This window comes from Anser anser (assembly GCF_964211835.1).
Source record: "Anser anser genome assembly, chromosome: 22".
Taxonomy (NCBI): domain Eukaryota; kingdom Metazoa; phylum Chordata; class Aves; order Anseriformes; family Anatidae; genus Anser; species Anser anser.
The window spans coordinates 5,572,182-5,590,752 of NC_139743.1; the positions used below are offsets into that span (position 1 = coordinate 5,572,182).

The 18,571-nt window shown below is 59.5% G+C and overlaps 2 protein-coding genes across 3 annotated transcripts in view; both read left to right on the forward strand.

Annotated features, from left to right (window-relative positions):
• Nucleotides 1-9,794, forward strand: part of TECTA (tectorin alpha) — a 28,500-nt gene extending 18,706 nt beyond the window's left edge. The window contains exons 12-22 of the mRNA XM_083808653.1: nt 660-859; nt 2,416-2,799; nt 3,433-3,719; nt 3,799-4,079; nt 4,216-4,326; nt 4,429-4,631; nt 5,010-5,173; nt 5,287-5,535; nt 6,141-6,303; nt 6,600-7,023; nt 7,289-9,794. Coding sequence (XP_083664779.1) covers nt 660-859; nt 2,416-2,799; nt 3,433-3,719; nt 3,799-4,079; nt 4,216-4,326; nt 4,429-4,631; nt 5,010-5,173; nt 5,287-5,535; nt 6,141-6,303; nt 6,600-7,023; nt 7,289-7,389 — 2,567 coding nt within the window. The 3' untranslated portion in view covers nt 7,390-9,794. The remainder of the gene's footprint in view (nt 1-659; nt 860-2,415; nt 2,800-3,432; nt 3,720-3,798; nt 4,080-4,215; nt 4,327-4,428; nt 4,632-5,009; nt 5,174-5,286; nt 5,536-6,140; nt 6,304-6,599; nt 7,024-7,288) is intronic.
• A 151-nt stretch (nt 9,795-9,945) lies between these two features.
• SC5D (sterol-C5-desaturase) lies at nt 9,946-14,146 on the forward strand. 2 transcript variants are annotated; one of them, XM_083808723.1, is made up of 5 exons: nt 9,946-10,059; nt 10,665-10,882; nt 11,653-11,785; nt 12,255-12,355; nt 12,708-14,146. In XM_083808723.1, the coding sequence occupies exons 2-5, from the start codon at nt 10,673-10,675 to the stop codon at nt 13,128-13,130; spliced, it is 867 nt and encodes a 288-aa protein (XP_083664849.1). In that variant the 5' UTR covers nt 9,946-10,059; nt 10,665-10,672; the 3' UTR covers nt 13,131-14,146. The 2 variants fall into 2 exon arrangements, with proteins under 2 accessions (XP_083664849.1, XP_083664850.1); XM_083808724.1 differs by having other exon boundaries at nt 9,974-10,059; nt 10,668-10,882.
• Nucleotides 14,147-18,571: the final 4,425 nt, after the last annotated feature.

Below are 18,571 nucleotides of genomic sequence, written 5' to 3' on the forward strand. Positions count from 1 at the left end.
AGTACATGTTTGTTCTAATGAAGCTGCTCACTGTTGTCAATAAGATTACACCGCAACATCCAATTAAGCTCCTGAGGATGGGCTCCGTGAGTCTCCCTGGCAGCCGCTCTATCTGGCAAATCAGCTGGGAAGTAATTGTCACCACTAACAAGACTGAAAATTTAATTTATGTTGTTCTTCCTCCTAACGAGCAACCTCCCGGTTCTGGAGGCTCCCACAGGGCAGGGGTGGTGAGGCCATGATCTGTCACCCCCATGTGCTCAGCCCAAAATCACCCCCAGTGAGCTGGTGGCACCTTTGGGTGCGCAGCAACCCCCAGGTTTTGAGGTCTGATGGCTAAGGAATGAAGGCCAGCTGGCAGCAGCATATCCCCTGGAGTGTGTACCCTTGCAGAGGGCACGGGGGCTCCATATGTGGGCTGGGAGCCCGCAAGACCTCTGTGGGCACTGCTGTCCTCCAGCCCCAGGGTCAGCAGGAGCCAGTGCCAGAGGGCTGCGAGGGTTTGTGCGCTGTGCGCATGGCCGAGGCGCGTGGTTTGCGTGCTCCCCATGAGATGGTGGCTGGCAGCGATAAGCCAGTGATGTAAGGAGCTTGTAGGAGAGGTCAGTTTTCTCCAAGGAGCTAATCTGCACCCTTCGTGTTCTCCCCGCACGTTGCAGCCGTCAGCTGTCCCCCCAACAGCCACTACGAGAGCTGCGTGTCCCTGTGCCAGCCGCGATGCGCCGCCATCCGGCTCAAGAGTGACTGCAGCCACTACTGCGTGGAGGGCTGCCAGTGCGACCCCGGCTACGTCCTGAATGGCAAGAGCTGCATCCTGCCCCAGAACTGCGGCTGCTACTCCGATGGCAAATACTACGAGGTACGCCAGGAACATCCTTCTCACGGTGCCATCTCCGAGCCCCTTTGTGACATCCCTCGCTGGGTGCCCCAGGTGGGACACGCGGTGGATGCGTTGTAAGGTGTCATGTTGTTCCTGGTCACTGTGGTGTGTGGTGCAGGTATCTAGAGGAGCCAAGCAGGGGTCACACAAGAAGCACATGTTGACACCCCCCAGCTCAGTGTGACTCAATATGAGCCAAAAAAAAAAAAAAAAGGGCAGGAGTTGCACCAGGGGGCACAGGGAGACAGAGAAGAGGGATGTCATCCCTGGCATGCCACATGTCCTTCTGGCCTGCAAAACGGTTGTGTGGCTGTTAGGTGAGGGTGATTCGGGTGTCCTGCATGGAAGGGGTGGTAGGAAAGGAGACTGGTGACCAGGGATGCTGCCTTTAGTTGGTGTCAGAGCCCAATACTCTACGAGTTGCAAGTGAAGTGAGTTTACTGTTTCTTATGAAATCTACTTGTTTGTAGCTATTAGATGTTACTTGGGATTTTGTGGAATCAGCGTGATGCCGTAATCACCAGACCATGGTATAGTAACTCTCATGGTGCGGGGTGACCCTTGTCTCCGAGGAGGAATAAGGGGCTTGAAGCCAGCATGAGGCCATTGCCATCCTCAGAGTTTACCTTGCCAGTTGTTCCATTTGTCTGTTTTACACCGGGACCCTCTGGTCCTCTGTGCATGAAGATAAGTGTAGCTCTCTTAATAGTAGCTGTGGTCACTTCCTTTGTTTGGTGCTGAGCTGTTCGGGCATGTCCTCCTCATCTGCAATCTCTGAGCCTTCTCCTGCTGCAGGGAGCCTGGGGACAGAGGAAATCGTGTTCCCCTCCTGCAGGAGCCAACCCTTGCAGAGGCTGGTCTTCTGCAGCAGGCTGGGTTGTGTGGTTGTGCTCCTGGTGGGTGCCATCAACCCCACATAGTCTGGCAGGAGTGTACCGTAAAAACACGGGGAGGCAAACACAGATGGGCCATGGCCACACAGAATGTGCAGAGGCACACAAGCATGACACAAGTGCATGTCACCTGGAGCACGGTGGCTGTACAGGACCACAGCCACACAAATGCTGCTGAGATGGTTGGCAGGCTCATCTTGCTGGTGGCATTGCTAACTTTACTATTATTATTATTATTTATTTATGTATTTTTTATGGTGAAATTGTTCTGCACAGTGTCTTTGCCAAGCCAAGCACACCACTGTGTGCTGTTACCCCATTATTGTCCTATGGGGTGCTTGGCGGATTATGTTTTGGTAGGCAGGGCACAAGAAAGGGACAAGGAGGTATTTAGAGTGCAGGGCACAAGACAGATGAGGTCACCGTGGCAATGGAAATGTGCAGTGTCCTCATGCCTGCAGGTAGCAGGGATTTTGGCAGCTGTGCACAAGCAGTCGGTGTGTGCATTGTGCTTTTTGCTCTGCCCTCATCACCAGACTTCCTGCTCTATGAGGCAGAGGGGAGTAAAACCAGGCTGAGCATCCATGGAGGGTCGGGCAGGGGTCCCTGTCTCTCCCCATGCATGACCCATTTGTCTTTCAGCCCAAGCAGCTCTTCTGGAATGGGGACTGCACACGGCGGTGCCGCTGCTTCCGACGGAACCTGATCCAGTGCGACCCGCGGCACTGCAAGTCGGACGAGGAGTGCGCCTCACGCAACGGCGTCCACGGCTGCTTCAGCACCCGCAGCTCCTTCTGCCTGGCGGCAGGCGGTGGCGTCTTCCGCACCTTCGATGGCGCCTTCCTCCGCTTCCCCGCCAACTGCGCCTTCGTGCTCTCCACCATCTGCCAGAAGCTGCCCGACTTCTCCTTCCAGCTCATCATCAACTTCGACAAGTGGTCCTCGCCCAACCTCACCATCATCTCCCCTGTGTACTTCTATATCAACGAGGAGCAGATCCTCATCAGTGATAGGAACACCGTCAAGGTGAGGTCTTGAGGTCTGGGCTATGGGGGACCAGCTCCAGAGCGAAGGGGCCAGGCACCCACGTCCATCAATGAAGAAGGGCAGTGCAGCAGTCCCCACGAGTGACCAAAAAGCCACACAGGTCACTGGTTGTAGTGGTACCAGCAGCTCCACGCGATGGATGTGGATGCTCTCCATTGGGCTTGGCAGAGGGGTGCTGGCCAGGATGAGAGGGATGGCAGGAGGCAAAGGTTGTCCCTCTCTTTGAATCCTCCTGCATGTGGGGAGGTGCGGCTGTCATTTAATTGTTGGGGGATGCGGGCCTGGTCTTTTAGGGTAGAAGAACACTGTATGTGGCTGTCTCAGTGAGAGAGGAGTCCCCAGCTAGAGCCTCTACACACTTGCAGGGCTTGCTTTGCATCATGGCCTTATACAGGCATTTAAGGATAACAGATTTCAGAGAGATCTGTTGGGAGAAGGAGAATGTGAAGGGGAAGGCAAGGTCTCAACAACCCCTGCTCAAGCAGACGCATCATGTTTTCCTATTTGGGGTACTGGGAGGCATTTGCAGAGATGTCTGTGGGTGGCCAACGCTCCTGTCCGGTGGCAGAGGGGACAGGAGGGACATCAGCCTCATGTCCTCTTCCGTGCCAGGTGAACGGCAGCCACGTGAGCATCCCCTTCGTCACGGGGCTTTCCACCAAGATCTACAGCCAGGAAGGCTTCCTGGTCATCGACTCCAGCCCCGACATCCAGATCCGCTACAACGGCTTCAACGTCATCAAGATCACCATCGGCGAGCGGCTGCAGAACAAGGTGTGCGGCCTCTGCGGCAACTTCAACGGCGACCCGGCAGACGACTACGCCACGCTGCGGGGCAAGCCGGTGATCAGCAGCGTGCTGCTGGCACAGAGCTGGAAGACCAACGGCATGCAGAAGAGGTGAGGCATCCCCACCAGGCACGGGAGGGAGCGGGGCCAAGTGCATCGCGAGCCCCCGCGACGTGTCCGGTGCCCGCAGCTGCAACGAGCTGCAGTACTCCCAGTACGCCGCATCCTGTGACAACGTCCGCATCCAGAAGCTGCAGAGCGACAGCTACTGCCTGAAGCTGACCGACATGAAAGGCTTCTTCCAGCCCTGCTACGGCCTCCTGGACCCGCTGCCCTTCTACGAGTCCTGCTTTCTGGACGGCTGCTACAACCACAAGAAGGTGCAGCTGTGCGGCTCGCTGGCCGCCTACGGCGAGGCGTGCCGCACCTTCGGCATCCTGGGCACCGAGTGGATCGAGAAGGAGAATTGCTGTAAGAGAGCTGGGTTCCTCTGGGATCCCGCAGGGGCATCCCACATGGGGCGGCCCATAGTGGTGCATCCTGTGGTCCATCCATCCTGTGGCCTGAGGATAAAGGTCCCGCTCGCGGCGCTTCTCGTGCTGTTTAGCAGGAGTGGTGGAAGACCCCTGCGCGGGCGCCGACTGCCCCAACCGGAGCTGCGAGCTGGATGACGGCGGGGAGCTGTGCGGCTGCGTCGAGCCCCCACCCTACGGGAACAGTGAGCCCGTTTGCACCACCAGGGGGAGAAGCGATGGTCGGGGTGGGGGTCTGGGTGTGTGGTGTCCTTTCTGGTGGTCCCGTAACCCTTCTTCTGCCCTAGACACCCACGACATCATCGACGCGGAGGTGACCTGCAAAGCCGCCCAAATGGAGGTGTCCATCTCCAAGTGCAAGCTCTTCCAGCTGGGCTTCGAGCGTGAGGGCGTGCGGGTCAACGACCGCCACTGCCCCGGCATTGAAGGCGAGGACTTCATCTCCTTCCAGATCAACAACACCAAGGGCAACTGCGGCAACGTGGTGCAGGTGGGACTGGGCAAGGGGCAGGGGTGACTTCTCTCAGACTTTTGGGTCTGAGATCTCATGGTCCAGCTAACTAGTGTCCCAGCCCGGAGGATTAGGAGGAGGAAGGGGAGTAGTTGGGAGGCTCAGGAACCTGTGAGGTCCCTGAGGACTTTGGGGTCAGGGAGGAGGGGGTGGTCCGTACCGGTGACACTGGAATTGCTGGGTGTGGATGCTCACTGGGGGAAGGTACTGCAGTGGTACACAAACCTTTGGGGCCAGAGGTGGTATTTTATAGAGATGGAGGACCCCTGTGGTCACACCGCTATGCTGAGGCATCCATCAGGAGTAGGAGATCAGAGACCATCAGTCTCGAGGGGTACCGTTTGCTCCCTCCCACAGTCTAACAGCACGCACATAGTGTACAAGAACACGGTGTGGATCGAAAGCGCCAACAACACGGGCAACATCATCACCCGGGACCGGACCATCAACGTGGAGTTTTCCTGTGCCTACGAGCTGGACATCAAGATCTCCTTGGACTCAGTTGTGCGGCCAATGCTAAGGTCAGAGCAGGGGGAGCAATGCCACCCCTCCTTCGTGTGCACATGCAGCAAGGTGATGAGGTGGGAGTAATCCTTTTGGTGCATCTGAGCCTGTTTTGGTTTCTTGTCATTAGCGTGATTAACCTGACAGTGCCGACACAGGAAGGGAGCTTCACAACCAAGATGGCCCTGTACAAGAACTCCTCCTACAAGCACCCATACCGGCAGGGGGAAGTCGTGCTGACCACGCGGGACGTGCTCTATGTGGGGGTCTTCGTGGTCGGGGCCGACTCCAACCACCTGATCCTGATGCTGAACAAGTGCTACGCGACCCCCTCGCGGGACAGCAACGACAAGCTGCGCTACTTCATCATCGAGGGAGGGTAAGGGAATTGGAAGGGTAAAAGAGAAAACGTGTAGGCTGTGATAAGGGCAGCGTAATAGGTAAAGCCCAAGCTGTGCCGAATCAGAACAAAATCAGCAATTCATTCACAACATCCCTTCAGCGGGCAGACGTTCAGTCATTTCCAGGAAAGCCGGGCTGCGTCGTGCGCAATGGCTATTTGGGAAAACAAATGCTGAAAGCAGAACACCCTCCCCTCCTTGTCCAGCTTTCCCCCATTTATTGCTCAGCACGGTGCCACACGGTACTGGATAGCCCTTTGGCCAGTTGGGGTCCCTGTCCTGTCCAGCCAGGGCCAAAATATGGCCAAAATATCAGCCCAGGCTCGGTTATAAATGGAAAGCATGGAGCCGTAGGAGATACTATGATGATGGTTAGCTCTCTCTCAGCCGAAAGCCATACATATTGTAGGGATGAGGTATGCTGACAAGTGGGTCCCATGATGCTCTCAAGGGTATAGCAGGACCAAAGAGCACTGCTACAGGACCTGGGCAAGAGGTCTTAGGGGGTGAGGGGAGAGTAACATCCCTCCAGGGAGGGTCCTGATAGTGGGAGCACCATGGCAAGCGTCTGTACTTTGCGCAGGTGCCAAAACATGAAGGACAACACCATCGGCATAGAGGAGAACGGGGTGTCCCTGACCTGTCGCTTCCATGTCACCGTCTTCAAGTTCATCGGGGACTACGATGAAGTCCACCTGCACTGCGCCGTCTCGCTCTGCGACTCAGAGAAATACTCCTGCAAGATAGTAAGTGGGGCAGGCACTGAGGGCTGGCTTCGAGAGGTGGGTCAGGACTTTCCTGCAGCTCTGGAAGGACACCATGGGCATGGTTTATGTGGCGTTCAAGAGGTGGTCAGAGATCAAGGAGGAGGCTGGAAGGACTGTGTCTGGGTGCAGGCAGGAGAGCTCTCCCATGGGCAGGTTGCCCATAACCTGAGCTTTTTGAGCCTGGCCACATTGGGTGTCTTTTTGGGACCTTGGTTGGTCAGAGGGGGCCCGAACAGGGGCTGAGAGTGATGGATGTACCCCCTGTCCCTGCCCAGAACTGCCCCCAGCACCGGCGGTCAGCCAACGCCTTCGCCCAGGAGGCCCACGAGCAGATCCTCTCGGTGGGACCCATTCGGAGGAAGCGTAAGTGCACGTGGCAGGGGAAGGGCACGGCGTGGGGGTGCCCACCTCCCACGGGGACCTCTGTGGCACGAGGTGACAGCAAGGTCCCAGGGGAGAGCGAGCACCCCGGTAGGACTTCTTGCTGCAGGAGGGAATGGGGGTCCTGGGTGGCCAAAGCGGGGGCTGCTCAGGGTCCAGCAGCATCATTCCCCCCCCCCCTTCCATGCGCCTTGCCCCCAGGATCAGACTGGTGCGAGGACAACGGTGGCTGTGAGCAGATCTGCACGAGCCGGGCGGACGGGCCGTTGTGCAGCTGCGTGACGGGGACACTGCAAGGGGACGGCAAGAGCTGCAGGGGCAAGTCCTGGGGGTCCAGGGCATTGGGGCAAGATGGCTGGGGGGTCTGCTCTGAGACAGAGCAGCATGGGGAAGGTGGCATTTCGTAGCAGGACAGGGATGAGGCTTGGGCTGTGGCTGGAGCATCAAGGTCAATGGCAATGTGCGCTGTCAGTGGTCTCTTGGCTAAGAGGTGGAGCATCACAGAGGGTCACAATCATCTCAGGGGATGTGTGCTGTGTCCATGCAAGGGTCCCAGCTCACGTGCTCCTTCTTGCCTTGACAGCCTCCAGCTCTTCGGGGGACGCCCGAGCCCGAGCGAGCCTTGTGGTGGTGGCACAGCTGTGGCTGTGGCTGTGTGTGGCTCCGCGGGACCTGACCTCGTAGGTGCAGCTCCGCTGCCCGGCCAAGTACTGTTCTCGTGTCAGCCTGAGTCTCTGTAGGGTAGGAGCCAGCACCCCCAGCAGCAGGCCTGCTGCCGACCCAGCAGGAGAGGGACTCGACCTGAAGAGCAGATGGATGAGCGCCTGGATGGGCATCGGAGGCACCGTGGTGGCAGAGCTGGATGTCTGTTGGGATGGATGTGGGACTTGGCTTTTTCTTTGCAGCTTTTCCCAGGCTCTCTCTTGTAGCACCCCATCCCCAGCACCTCTGTTAGTGGAGCAGGATGGGCTCAGGCTCATGCACCTGTGTGTGTCCTTGCCCTCAGAGGGGCTCCCGAGGGAGAGGTGTGCATCGTTGAAGCGCTTGGATCCAGCCAGAGGTAGGTGTTTTGGTGCAGGTCACGGACCAGAAGAGCACGTTCGGATCAGAGGACATCAGCACACCTTGGGAGCACGGCACCTGGTGGCTCTCCAGAGAGGGGAGCCATTGGGGTGCACGGTGGAGAGCCAAGCGTGTTCCTGGGGTTTTGGGAACCCAGGTGTACATCCTGATGTGTGGGGAGAGGCCACAGGGGTGAGCCTGAGAAAAGAGGGCTGGAGCCAAGTCCTCTGGTTGTGGTCAGAGCCGTCATGGTGTCTCTTGAGGGGAGGGAGCAGGGTCGGGGTCTGCCCACCCAGGACGGCACCAGGCGGGCGGTGGGCTCTGGGGGCCGGCTGGCGCAGGGGGGGCTGTTTCTGTGGGGGACCTCTCTTGTGTTTGTGTTTTGTGACACGGCTGCGTGGGAATAAAAAGCGTTGTACTCCTTCGTAAGCGGCGTGGTCCTGTGCAGAGGAGCTGAGCGGGGGCAAGGCCACGAGGGTCCCGGGGACCCCAGGGGAGGCAGGGCTGGGCCTTTTGGGGAGAGGTGGGCAGCGTGGTCACAGGCAGGAGATGGGAGGTGGCTGCAGGGAGTCCAAGGGGGCAGGCACGAGGAGAGGGTCCCAGGAGAAGGGGTGACGCCAGGCTGGTGGCCGGTCACCAGCAGGGCTCCACAAGTTCTCATTTTGGGGTCAGTTCTGTTCTGATGGTTTTTACAAAAGATCTGGATGCAGGACTCGAATGCATTCTAGGGACATAAAACTATTAGAGAGCCTCCACAGGAGGGCTACGAAGGTGGTGAAGGGTCAGGAGAGGAAGACATCAGAGGCATCAGAGGACTGGCTCTTCCATTGCCAGCCCACCCACCTCACATCCCATCCCACGCTGTGGGCCTCCCCAGCATCACCCCCTGCAGCTAGCACACCACCCGTACAGGCATACGCACAGGGAGAGGAAGAAAGCTAGGGAGAAAAGCAACAAGGGAGCAGGAGACAGACGCAAACGGGCACAAGGGAGCAATAGAAGGGCACACAAGAAAGAGAGGGAGGGAGAAAGCGGCACAGCGGGAGAGGGAGAACCAGAAATAACAAGACAGATGGGCAGACACAAAGAGAAGCAGACCTAAGGAAAGAGCCAGAAAGCGAGAACGAAGCACGAAGCAAAGACCAAGGAAGAGGCAGAGAGAAGGACAGAGCCAGAAAGACAAAGACAGAAAAGAAAGACCAAGTGAAAGAGAAACATGGAGGGAAAGGGGCGCACACGGAGACAAGGGCGTGTGTGGAGGCATCCAGCCCCATGGCACAGAAAGGGCACAGGGACAGCAGCGCGGGCATGGGACAAACAGACACCAGGCACATGTGTGGGACACGGGGACGGGGGTGGCAAGGGGGGTACAGCGATGCTGCTGCAGGGCGGGCAGACAGCAGGCGTGAATTCATACCTACAACAGCAGGGACACAACAGGCAACGAGGCAGCACTCGGGCACATAAGGACAGCAACAACGGGACAGAAAAACACGCAGCGAGGGCGGGGGCTTTGTCTGGGGCAAACCCACGAGGTCCGGCCTTGACACTGCCTCCCCACGTGCAAACACCGCCTGCTGTGGGTGCGCGGGGGTGCGGCTCCGGGTGCCCAACCTGCAGCGATTCCCAAAGGCACACACGGCCCACGCTGTGCCCAGGGGTTTGGTATTAGGGCCAGCCACCGTTTGGTGACCTGGATATAGATGTAGCAGTGCTGCTGTGCAAAGCGGGCTGCAAGAAACACGGGTGGGCGATCACCGTGCTGTAGGGACCGGGGCTGAACGGACGAGGAAAAGCAGGGTGCTGATGTCCTGCAGGGCAGCTCGCCTTGTTGCAATGCTAAGAAACACTCCGGGGGGGGGGGGTGTCTATTATAGTACTAAAACGAGCACTCCTGGGGTGTGAACGGCCCCAGCGTGGGTGCAGACCCTTCCCCCGAGCACGCGCGGGCTCCCACGGCGACACAAATCACTGAGAACTGGGCGGGATGCACCAAAACAGCAAGGATTTACGTAAAAAGGGCTTATATAAAATCAGCAGGGCCAGCCGATTCGAGCCCCAAGCGGCGTCGGGGGAAAACCCCACGCGAGACACGGGGACACGGGGACACACGGACATAGACCCACGGACACACGGACACCCGCCGCTCCCCCCCGCCCCCAGGAGGCGCCGTTTTCCCGCGCCACGCCCCCTCGTGACGTCACCGCCGGCGGTGGCGCGAGTGACGTCACGTGGCGCTACCGGGCGGCGCTGCCCCGCCCCGCCCCGCGACGCGCTCGGGGCCGCCGGCAGGTACCGGGGGGGGGTCAGGGAGCGGAGGGGGGGGGGGGGCACGGAGGGGGGGGTCGGCACCGCGGGGCCAACGCGATCGGGGCCGGGGGAGCCGGGGGGAAGCCGGGGGGATCCGTGGGGATACATGGGGGGGGCCCGTGGGGGAACCGGGGGGGGAACCGGGGGGGAACCGGGGGGATCCGGGGGGATTTGGCGGGGGGGGGATCTGTATGGGACCCGTGGGGATCCGGGGGGATCCATGGGGATATGGGGGGATCCGGGGGGATCCGGGGGGGACCCGGGGGGGGTCCATGTGGATCTGTAGGAGAGCCTTTGGGATCCATGGGGATCTGGGGGGGGGGGTGGTCCATGGGGATCCGTAGGGAAACTGGGGGGATCCAGGGGGGGAGGCTGTGGGGAGCCAGGGGGATCTGGGGGGATCCAGGGGGGGGGCCCCGTGGGACCCTGAGGTTGATCCAGGGGGACCCATGGGGATCCTGGGGGGATTCATGGGGAGGACCCATGGGGGGACCCTTGGGGGATTCATGGGGACTTGGGGGGACCCATGAGGGCACGGGGCCTGCCCTGCCGCAGCCTCCCTGCATGTCCCCGTCCCCGTCCCCCAGCAGCGACCATGGACCTGGTGCTGGAGGCCGCCGACCGCCACCTCCTGACGCCCTACGTGTACCCCGCCGGCTGGCCCGAGGAGGAGCCCTGCCGGCAGCTCCTCAGCCTCTTCGTCATCACCAACCTCGGGGCGCTCACCCTCTACCTGCTCTTCGGCACCCTCAGCTACTGCTTCATCTTCGACCACGAGCTCCAGAAGCACCCCATGTTCCTAGAGGTGGGTTCCCGGCCTCCCGAAGCCCAGCCGTCCCCCTCCAGGGTCCCCTGCAAGACCCTGCTGTCCTGCAGATGATGCCCCTTGTGCCCATCCGGACACAATAAAACAGTACAGAATGGAATAAAGCAGAATAGAAATAGGAATAAAAATAGGAATAGGAACAGGAGTGGGAATAGGAATAGAACAGCTGGAAGGGTCCTACAATGATGGTCCCCTCCCAACTGCCCGGCCACTTCAGGGCTAACCAAAAGTTACAGCATTTTATTAAGGGCCTTATCCAAATGCCTCTCGGACACTGATGGGCACAGGACCCCAAGCACCTCGCTGGGCAGCTCGTTCCAGTATCCGAGTGGCCAAATGGGGCAGAATGGCCGTGCGATGATACAACATGTGCTCCTTGAATCCCGTCACCCAAAGGACATGGTGATGGCTTGACACCGGGCTCTGCAGGCAGTCCGGCCTGGCCAACAGCCCCCAGACCTATGAAGCCGTCCCTGCCTCTGTTCTCTGGCTCCCCCATGTCCAAGCCCCTTCCTCGCCCCGATCTGGGCACCAGCACCGCTCTGGGCAGCCCCCGCACCCTGCTCACCGTACCCTTAGCACGGCACTGATAAATATCAAGGACTTCCCAGCCACCCCAGATGCCACATGCCACCCTAAATTCCATCCCTCCCCACCCGGCCGTGGCCTCGATGGGGAAGGGAGGATGGCACGCAGCTCCCCGGGTTCCTCCTGTGCCCTGACCCGTGCCTGGCGCTGCCGCCCCGCAGAACCAGGTGCGACGGGAGATCGCCTACGCGCTGCGCTCCCTGCCCTGGATCAGCGTCCCCACCGTCGCCCTCTTCTTCGCCGAGGTGCGGGGATACAGCAAGCTCTACGACAACATCGAAGACTCCCCCTACGGTGAGCTGCTCCCTGGATCACCCGCCCACCCCGTGCTCTCCATTGCTCCCTCCATAAATGCCTCCGCTTCCCCATCCTCTCCCCGGGACCTGTAGACACCTTCTGCAGCCTACAGCACGTCCCGATGGGTCACCACGGTGTGCCTGGTCCCCAGCCAGCCGCCTCCCTGCTCCAGAGCATCTCAGCTATGAGCTGAGGCCCCGCACCCTGCCAGCCCACGCAGGGTGATGGCCAAACCCCTACCTAGGGGACGGGACGGCCGCTTTCGCACGTGCCCTGCTCTAATTTGATAGTGCTCCTGTCACCTCTCTCAGCTCCCAATAAACCCGATTTCTCCTGGTAAGGAGAGACTGGCAGTCCTTGCCCTGCATCTGCTCCGTGAGGAAGACCCTGGCCTGACTTTGCTACTCGCTGCCCTCATCCCCATGTGTACACGTGGGGGCTGCCACTAACGTGTCTTTCCCCCCAGGCTGGTCAGGCGTCTTTCTCAGCATGCTGTCCTTCCTCTTCTTCACCGACATGGGCATCTACTGGATACACCGAGGCCTCCACCACAAGCTGTTCTATAAGGTAGGGACCTCCCTTATAACGGGCTGTCATCTGGGCCGGGGCAAATTTGTGCCTTGTAGGGAGCAAACACCACCAGGCAAATGGGGATGGGTGGCCCAACCACCATCACTTTTCGTCTTCTTGGTCCCCATCATCAAGCAAACCCATAGTCCATTAAAAGCCACACAAGACACAGGTTCCTCTCCTGGCCCTAGAGTCCATGCTTCCTCCTTTCCCTTGCCATGTGGTCATGGACCACAAACATCCCCAAGGACTCTGGCCTGTGACCATCTCAGAACAGGAGCATCCCGCAAGGGGTCGGGCTCCCGTCCCTTCCTGCCCACAGGGCCCACCACGCCTTTTCTCCCCGCAGCGTTTCCACAAGCCCCACCACCTCTGGAAGATCGCGACACCCTTCGCCAGCCACGCCTTCCACCCCGTGGACGGCTTCATGCAGAGCCTGCCCTACCACGTCTACCCCTTCCTCTTCCCCCTGCACAAGATCACCTACCTGGGCCTCTACATCTTCGTCAACGTCTGGACCATCTCCATCCACGACGGCGACTACCGCGTCCCCCGCCTGCTGCGGCACGTCATCAACGGCTCGGCCCACCACACCGACCACCACCTCTACTTCGACTACAACTACGGGCAGTACTTCACCCTCTGGGACAAGATCGGCGGCTCCTACAAAAGCCCCACCTCGTTCGAGGGCAAGGGCCCCCACGACTACCTGCGCAGGCTCCGAGAGAAGGGCCCCGAGCAGCCCAACGGCGCCGCCGACAAAACCGACTAGATTTTCGCCCAGGCCGGCCGCCGCGGAAAGGGGCCAGGCCTCGTCCTGCTGCTCCCGGCCCCCGTCGGACTAAATTTCCCCATACAGAGCCCTCACCTTGCACCAGAGCGACTGACGTGGGTTGATTTTCAGCACTGACGGGCACCAGGCCTGCGGACGGCTCCCCCCCGAACGCTGCGGACGGGTCTCGCGCGCTCCCGACCTCCCCATCCCCTCCTCCTGGCACACAGACACCTTGATGCTATCGTGCTGCTGCTATCCAGGCTCCTTCTGATAACACCTGCCACGTCCGTGCCCTGCACCGAAATGTGCCCTCCCTGCTCCCTGCGACCCCCAGCGTCGGCTGCGTGAGAATGGAGGTTTTTGGGAAGCCTGGCGCCCGCCCTGCTCCCACGACAGAGCTCCCCAGCCTCTCTTCGTGCTGCAAACCTTGCTTAAAAATCATTTCCTTTGCCACCTGTGAGTCCGTGCGACGTGCACTGTAACAGCACCGCAACACGAGCACGGTGGTAACGTCGCGGGGTCTCCGTCCGTCCCGCTCCGTGAGCTGCCACAGGGGCTGCTGAGTAAAATCGCGCTGAGATGAGAGGCTGGTAACATCAGGCATTTTGCTCTCCCATCGCAGACACCGATGTTTCACCCACGTGCCTCTATTTCGTGAAAAAAAAAGACTACCCCTACCTTTCGCAGCTGCTGTGGATCCACTCAACGGCGCCGCAGGCTCCGGGTGTGAGGGGACATCTCGGCGTGGGGCGCAGCCTCCCCGAGGCTTTGTGACATGGGGACGTGTCACAAAAGGGCCGGCCTGTAGGACAGGGACAGACTTTGAGCCCTGTGGGCCCCTCGAGCTCCCCGAGGGAATGCAGGAGGAAGGGCTGGGGCCGGGGAGCAGGCGGTGGGAGGGAGCCTTGGTTCGTGGCAGGTCCCCCCTAACAGCCGACGGGCTTACTTGGAAACCCGGCCGCCCGGCCTTGGGGTCAGGGTGGCCGTCAATAAATCTCACTTGCCAACTTTGATGACATCTCACGCCTCTGTTCTCAGTCCGGAGAGCGCCGAGCACCCCCCGTTTCTCCCCGGCAGCACCTGAGGCAGCCTCGCTCTGTGCCCCCCACCGATCGCCCCCTACACGAGGCGCAGTGGGACATGGTCCCAGCACCACCCCATCACCCCATGGACCCCTCCGTCTGCTTGGCACAGTGCTGTGGAAGCCACCGAGAACACCAGAGCGTGCTGAATACAGCGCTCAGCTTGGCCATGTGGGGTCAGCACTGTTCTGTCACCCCCCCACACCCCAAATCTCCCTGCGCGGTGACGCTGCCGGCCTCCTGCCTTCCCAGCCCCGGGTGGGGTGCTGCTGTCCCTCGATGGCACCCCGAGGGCTCGTGACACCGTTGTCCCGAGTCCGTGGCAGGTGCAGAAAACCTTTGGACTCCCTTCTCCCCTGCAGATGCATCCAGATGAGCACCAAAAGCTGCACCAGCGGCCGATACCTCCCAGCCCATGCAGGTGCACGGATCTCTCCCCGTTACATTCCAGCCAGGCTCTTGCTGTCAGCCCCCATCCAGGGCAGTAATAAACCCAACCCTGTTCCACAGCTGGTTTTGGCTGATCCCAGGACCAACAGAGCTGGCCCCAAGCATGGTGCCCGTCACCCTTTTTAATCATTTTTTCCCCCATCAGAGGGACCAGTGCCTTCGGAGAGCACCTGCCTGGGTTGGTGCCACGTGGGATGACCATACAACACTTTGCTTCTCGGGGTGCTCTGGTGTGCAGGGACAGGGACAGACACCTGCACCCATTTTGGGACCAAATACCCTGGTGATGGGCACCGCAGACCCTCTGCTCCCCAAACGACGGGTTTCCCCGCACCCACCGCATGCTCCCATCTCCCTGCTCTCCCCTCCCGGCGCTTTCTCAATCCCCCCGCGTGCACGCGAACTCTGGCCCTGCATAACTTGGAGTCCAGACAAACACCAAGGGTCAAGGCAAAGCCTGGATCGAACACAGGGACAACAGCACGGAGCTCGGCACGAAAGCTGGGGGCCCTCCTCCCTCGGGAAAAGCCTGGCACCCATCTCCCTGCCCTAGCACGTGGCACCCCCGGGGATTTGCCACCCTCTGGCCCCACCAGGCGTGGGTGGGTGTTTTTGCAAAGCAGGCTGCTGCTGATAAATAGGTGGCCTGACCCATACCAAACCCCCGTGCATCCCTCGGGGCTCGAACCCAGCAGCCTTGGCCACGGTCTGACCGCAGACACGAAGTCCCAGCTCGTTAAAGGACCTCAGCTTTTCCCCCCTGCTGCCGCTCGATGGGCTGCGAGGGCTGAATAACGCCTCCTGGGCTGCTTCTTCAGGCTGAGCTCTCATAGCCAGTTAGCCCTTAATGCCTCTGGGTGTTTGTCAGGGGGAAAAAAATAAAGGGAGCATGCGGGGGAAAAAAAAAAAAACAATTACAGCCGAGCAACTTAATTGTGTTTGCAAGCGCAGCGCCTCTGCTGGTGTGGCTGCTTGCAGAAAGGTGGTGAGACGGTGAGAAGTCAGGGGATGGCACTGAAGGGCACGCCACCTCTACGCTGTGCAAAAACCACCCCTGCGCACACAAACGTTGCCTCAAAGGGCTTCTCCACCAGGATGCTGTGAGCTGGTCCCAGAGGGACGCACACACTTCAGCACGTGATGGTAAAAGCAATAATTACAGTCCCCCATCGTCGTGCAAAGCACTGGTACTATAAGGATTCTGTGCGTTCCCCAACACATTTATTGCTACTTAATGGGAGAGGGAGGTACTGTGTGTGCCTGGCCCTGCTGGGGGAAGGCTCCTGGAGAACATCTCCCCCGGGATGCCACCCACTTTGTTTTGAGCAGACAGCCCAGAAATTGGTCAGGGGAAAAAACAAACAAACAAACAAACAAAACGGGACTATGGGATGGAGCACCCATGTTTTCCCCCAGCCTGTGGGTAGTGCCACCTGCAAAACAATGGGGAGAGCTCAAAACACTGCCATGATGATGTTCCCTCTCACCATGAGGGTTACTGCCATAGCTATTCCCTGCAAAACAACCCCACAACAGACACCACGTCCCCTCGTCCTCAGATCCAGCTCCCAGCCCCTCTGCACACCTTTGGGGAGAGCCCCGGGGATGTGTGGCAGCATGTAAAGCTGTGACAACCCGTGAGCCCGCGGGGGAACACAGCCCTGAGCTGGAGCTCTCCCCATAGGCAGGACTTAGGGCTGTAGGAAATGATTTTTCCTGTGGGTTTCCAGCCAGGGATTCTTGGCGTGAGAGTGCAGAGAGGAAAGGGTTAGTGACCCCGCAGGGCTCCGTCGGTGCCCCATTGAGAGGTTTGGCTCCCCTGGCACAACAGCAGCGAATGGTTCATCTAAAAGCCAGGTGGCCTATGAAATACTGCAGAACCGACTGCTTGGGCCCGTACCTTGCAGAATTCCCCCAAAGGACGGGCACTTCTGCACAGTCCCCACATGGCCACGGCGCCCTGGCTGAGCACCAGGCTCAGCCCAACCTTTACAGCACGGCTCCTTGGCTTTCTGCTCTCTGGTCTTTGTGTAGAAATGGGATCGCTCTGTCGGGCAGGACAGCTCACTTGGGGTCCGGTCTCAAGTGCAGCAACACGCAAGGCAACCTTTAAATAACGGGGAGGAAGCAGGAGGCAGGGGCTCCTTGCCTCCTCTCGGAGTCCCCAGCCCCTGCTGCTGATGAACTCCAGATGTACCTTAAAATAAACTCTGCTCTGTTCCCCCTCCCCTGTACAGCAGGGGACGGATTATTATTATTGTTATTATTTTAAAACCTTACCTTGGCAGAGGAGAAATGTATATTCCCTGCTGCAAAGAAAGAGCCATTCATCTGTTCCCAGTTACCAGCACCGAGCCCCCTCGAGGGGTCCTCGCTACTGCACGACACCGAGGCCGGGAGGACGAAGGGGAACCCGATGCACACCCATTTCCTCGCGCTGGAAACCATGACCAAGCCAGTTCCTCATTTCTTACCCATTCCTATTTATTTACTATTTTATTTATTACTTATTATTTTGTCTTATTCAGCTGCTTGTTTGTCTGGGAGTTTGGGGCAGCTCTTTTGGGATGGGATCCCACAGCCTTTTGGGATTCCTCTCCCCTGCCCACCATGTCCTCTCCAGACAGAAAGCCACTTCATGCATTTGTTCAAAACCAGAACCTCCCGCAGTCTCTGCCCTTACCCCGGTGACCCGTGATCCTCTGGAGACACATTACACAGAGTCGAGATAGCTAAAAGCTTTATTAGGAGGGCTTATAATTATATTGACTCCATAACTGAAACGCGCTAACTAGGTTTCCAGGTGAAAGGTTCCCCAGGGAAAGCTCCGGGCAGCACTGCTGCTATTAAAGCCGGCGAGATGTGGGGGACCGAGATAGCCTGGGGGCTGGCCGAGGGACTGACGAGCATTCCTCCCCGCACGGCCAGTCCACAGCCCTTTGCTTCGAGGGTTTTTCTCATGGCGTTAGAAATGCCAGAAGGGATCTGCACCAAGGCAGCAGGAAGGAGCAGGGCTGTGGGATGCTGACCACGGGAGCCCAGGTCCCGCTGGCTCCAGCACCGACCCTCTGCTCTCCTTCATCCTCAGGTCCCCGCTCCCTCATCCGTAACACCCAGGAAAAGGCACCGCCCTGCACTTAAAACCCCATCCATCGCAACGGTGCCCATCGATACGGCCACACGAGCCCTTGGAAAAGATAAGCGGGATGCCCTCTGGAAGGGATGCTCCAGAATTGCCCCTCACAGATCACAGACACCTCGAGTGAAATCCCCGCTACCGAGAGCCAAATTCTCCTGCCTGCACCGACGAATCTGGGTTGCTGCCACCGGCAGCAGCTCTGCACCATCCCCGTGTAGCCGTACAGCAGCTCTGCCACAGGGATGAGCTACGAGGGCCACGCAGGCACGTCACCTATGCCGAGTGTTTTATGAGGGAGCGCACGGCCAGCTGGCTTGGCCCGGCACGGAAGGAGCTGCTCCAGCAGCACACCGTGCTGGAACCCTCCCGAATGGTGCTGAGGGGTTGAGGATGAGGAGGAGACCCAGGGCACCCTCCCTGCAGCCAGGACCTGCACCTATGCCACCGTGCGCCCTGCTGGCCCCTTCTCCTTGTGCCAGGGCCGGTGGGTTCCCTGCAAAACTGCTTACCCCAAAAAGCCCCCAGCACAAGGATGGGGCTGGAGATAGGCGAGACACAAAGCTCTTAGGTTGGCAAACGAGGTAATCTCCACAACACACGCTGCGCGGCATTCATAAATCTTCTGCTACCCCCCCCCCCACACCCCCCAGCTGCAGGTGGCACCAGTGACAGCCTGGGCCCGGCTCCCAGTAAACCACAGCCCAGATGCAAGCGGCACTGCCCCCCGGCACCGGGGTGCTCCGGGGCCACATCCTGCCCTGTGACGT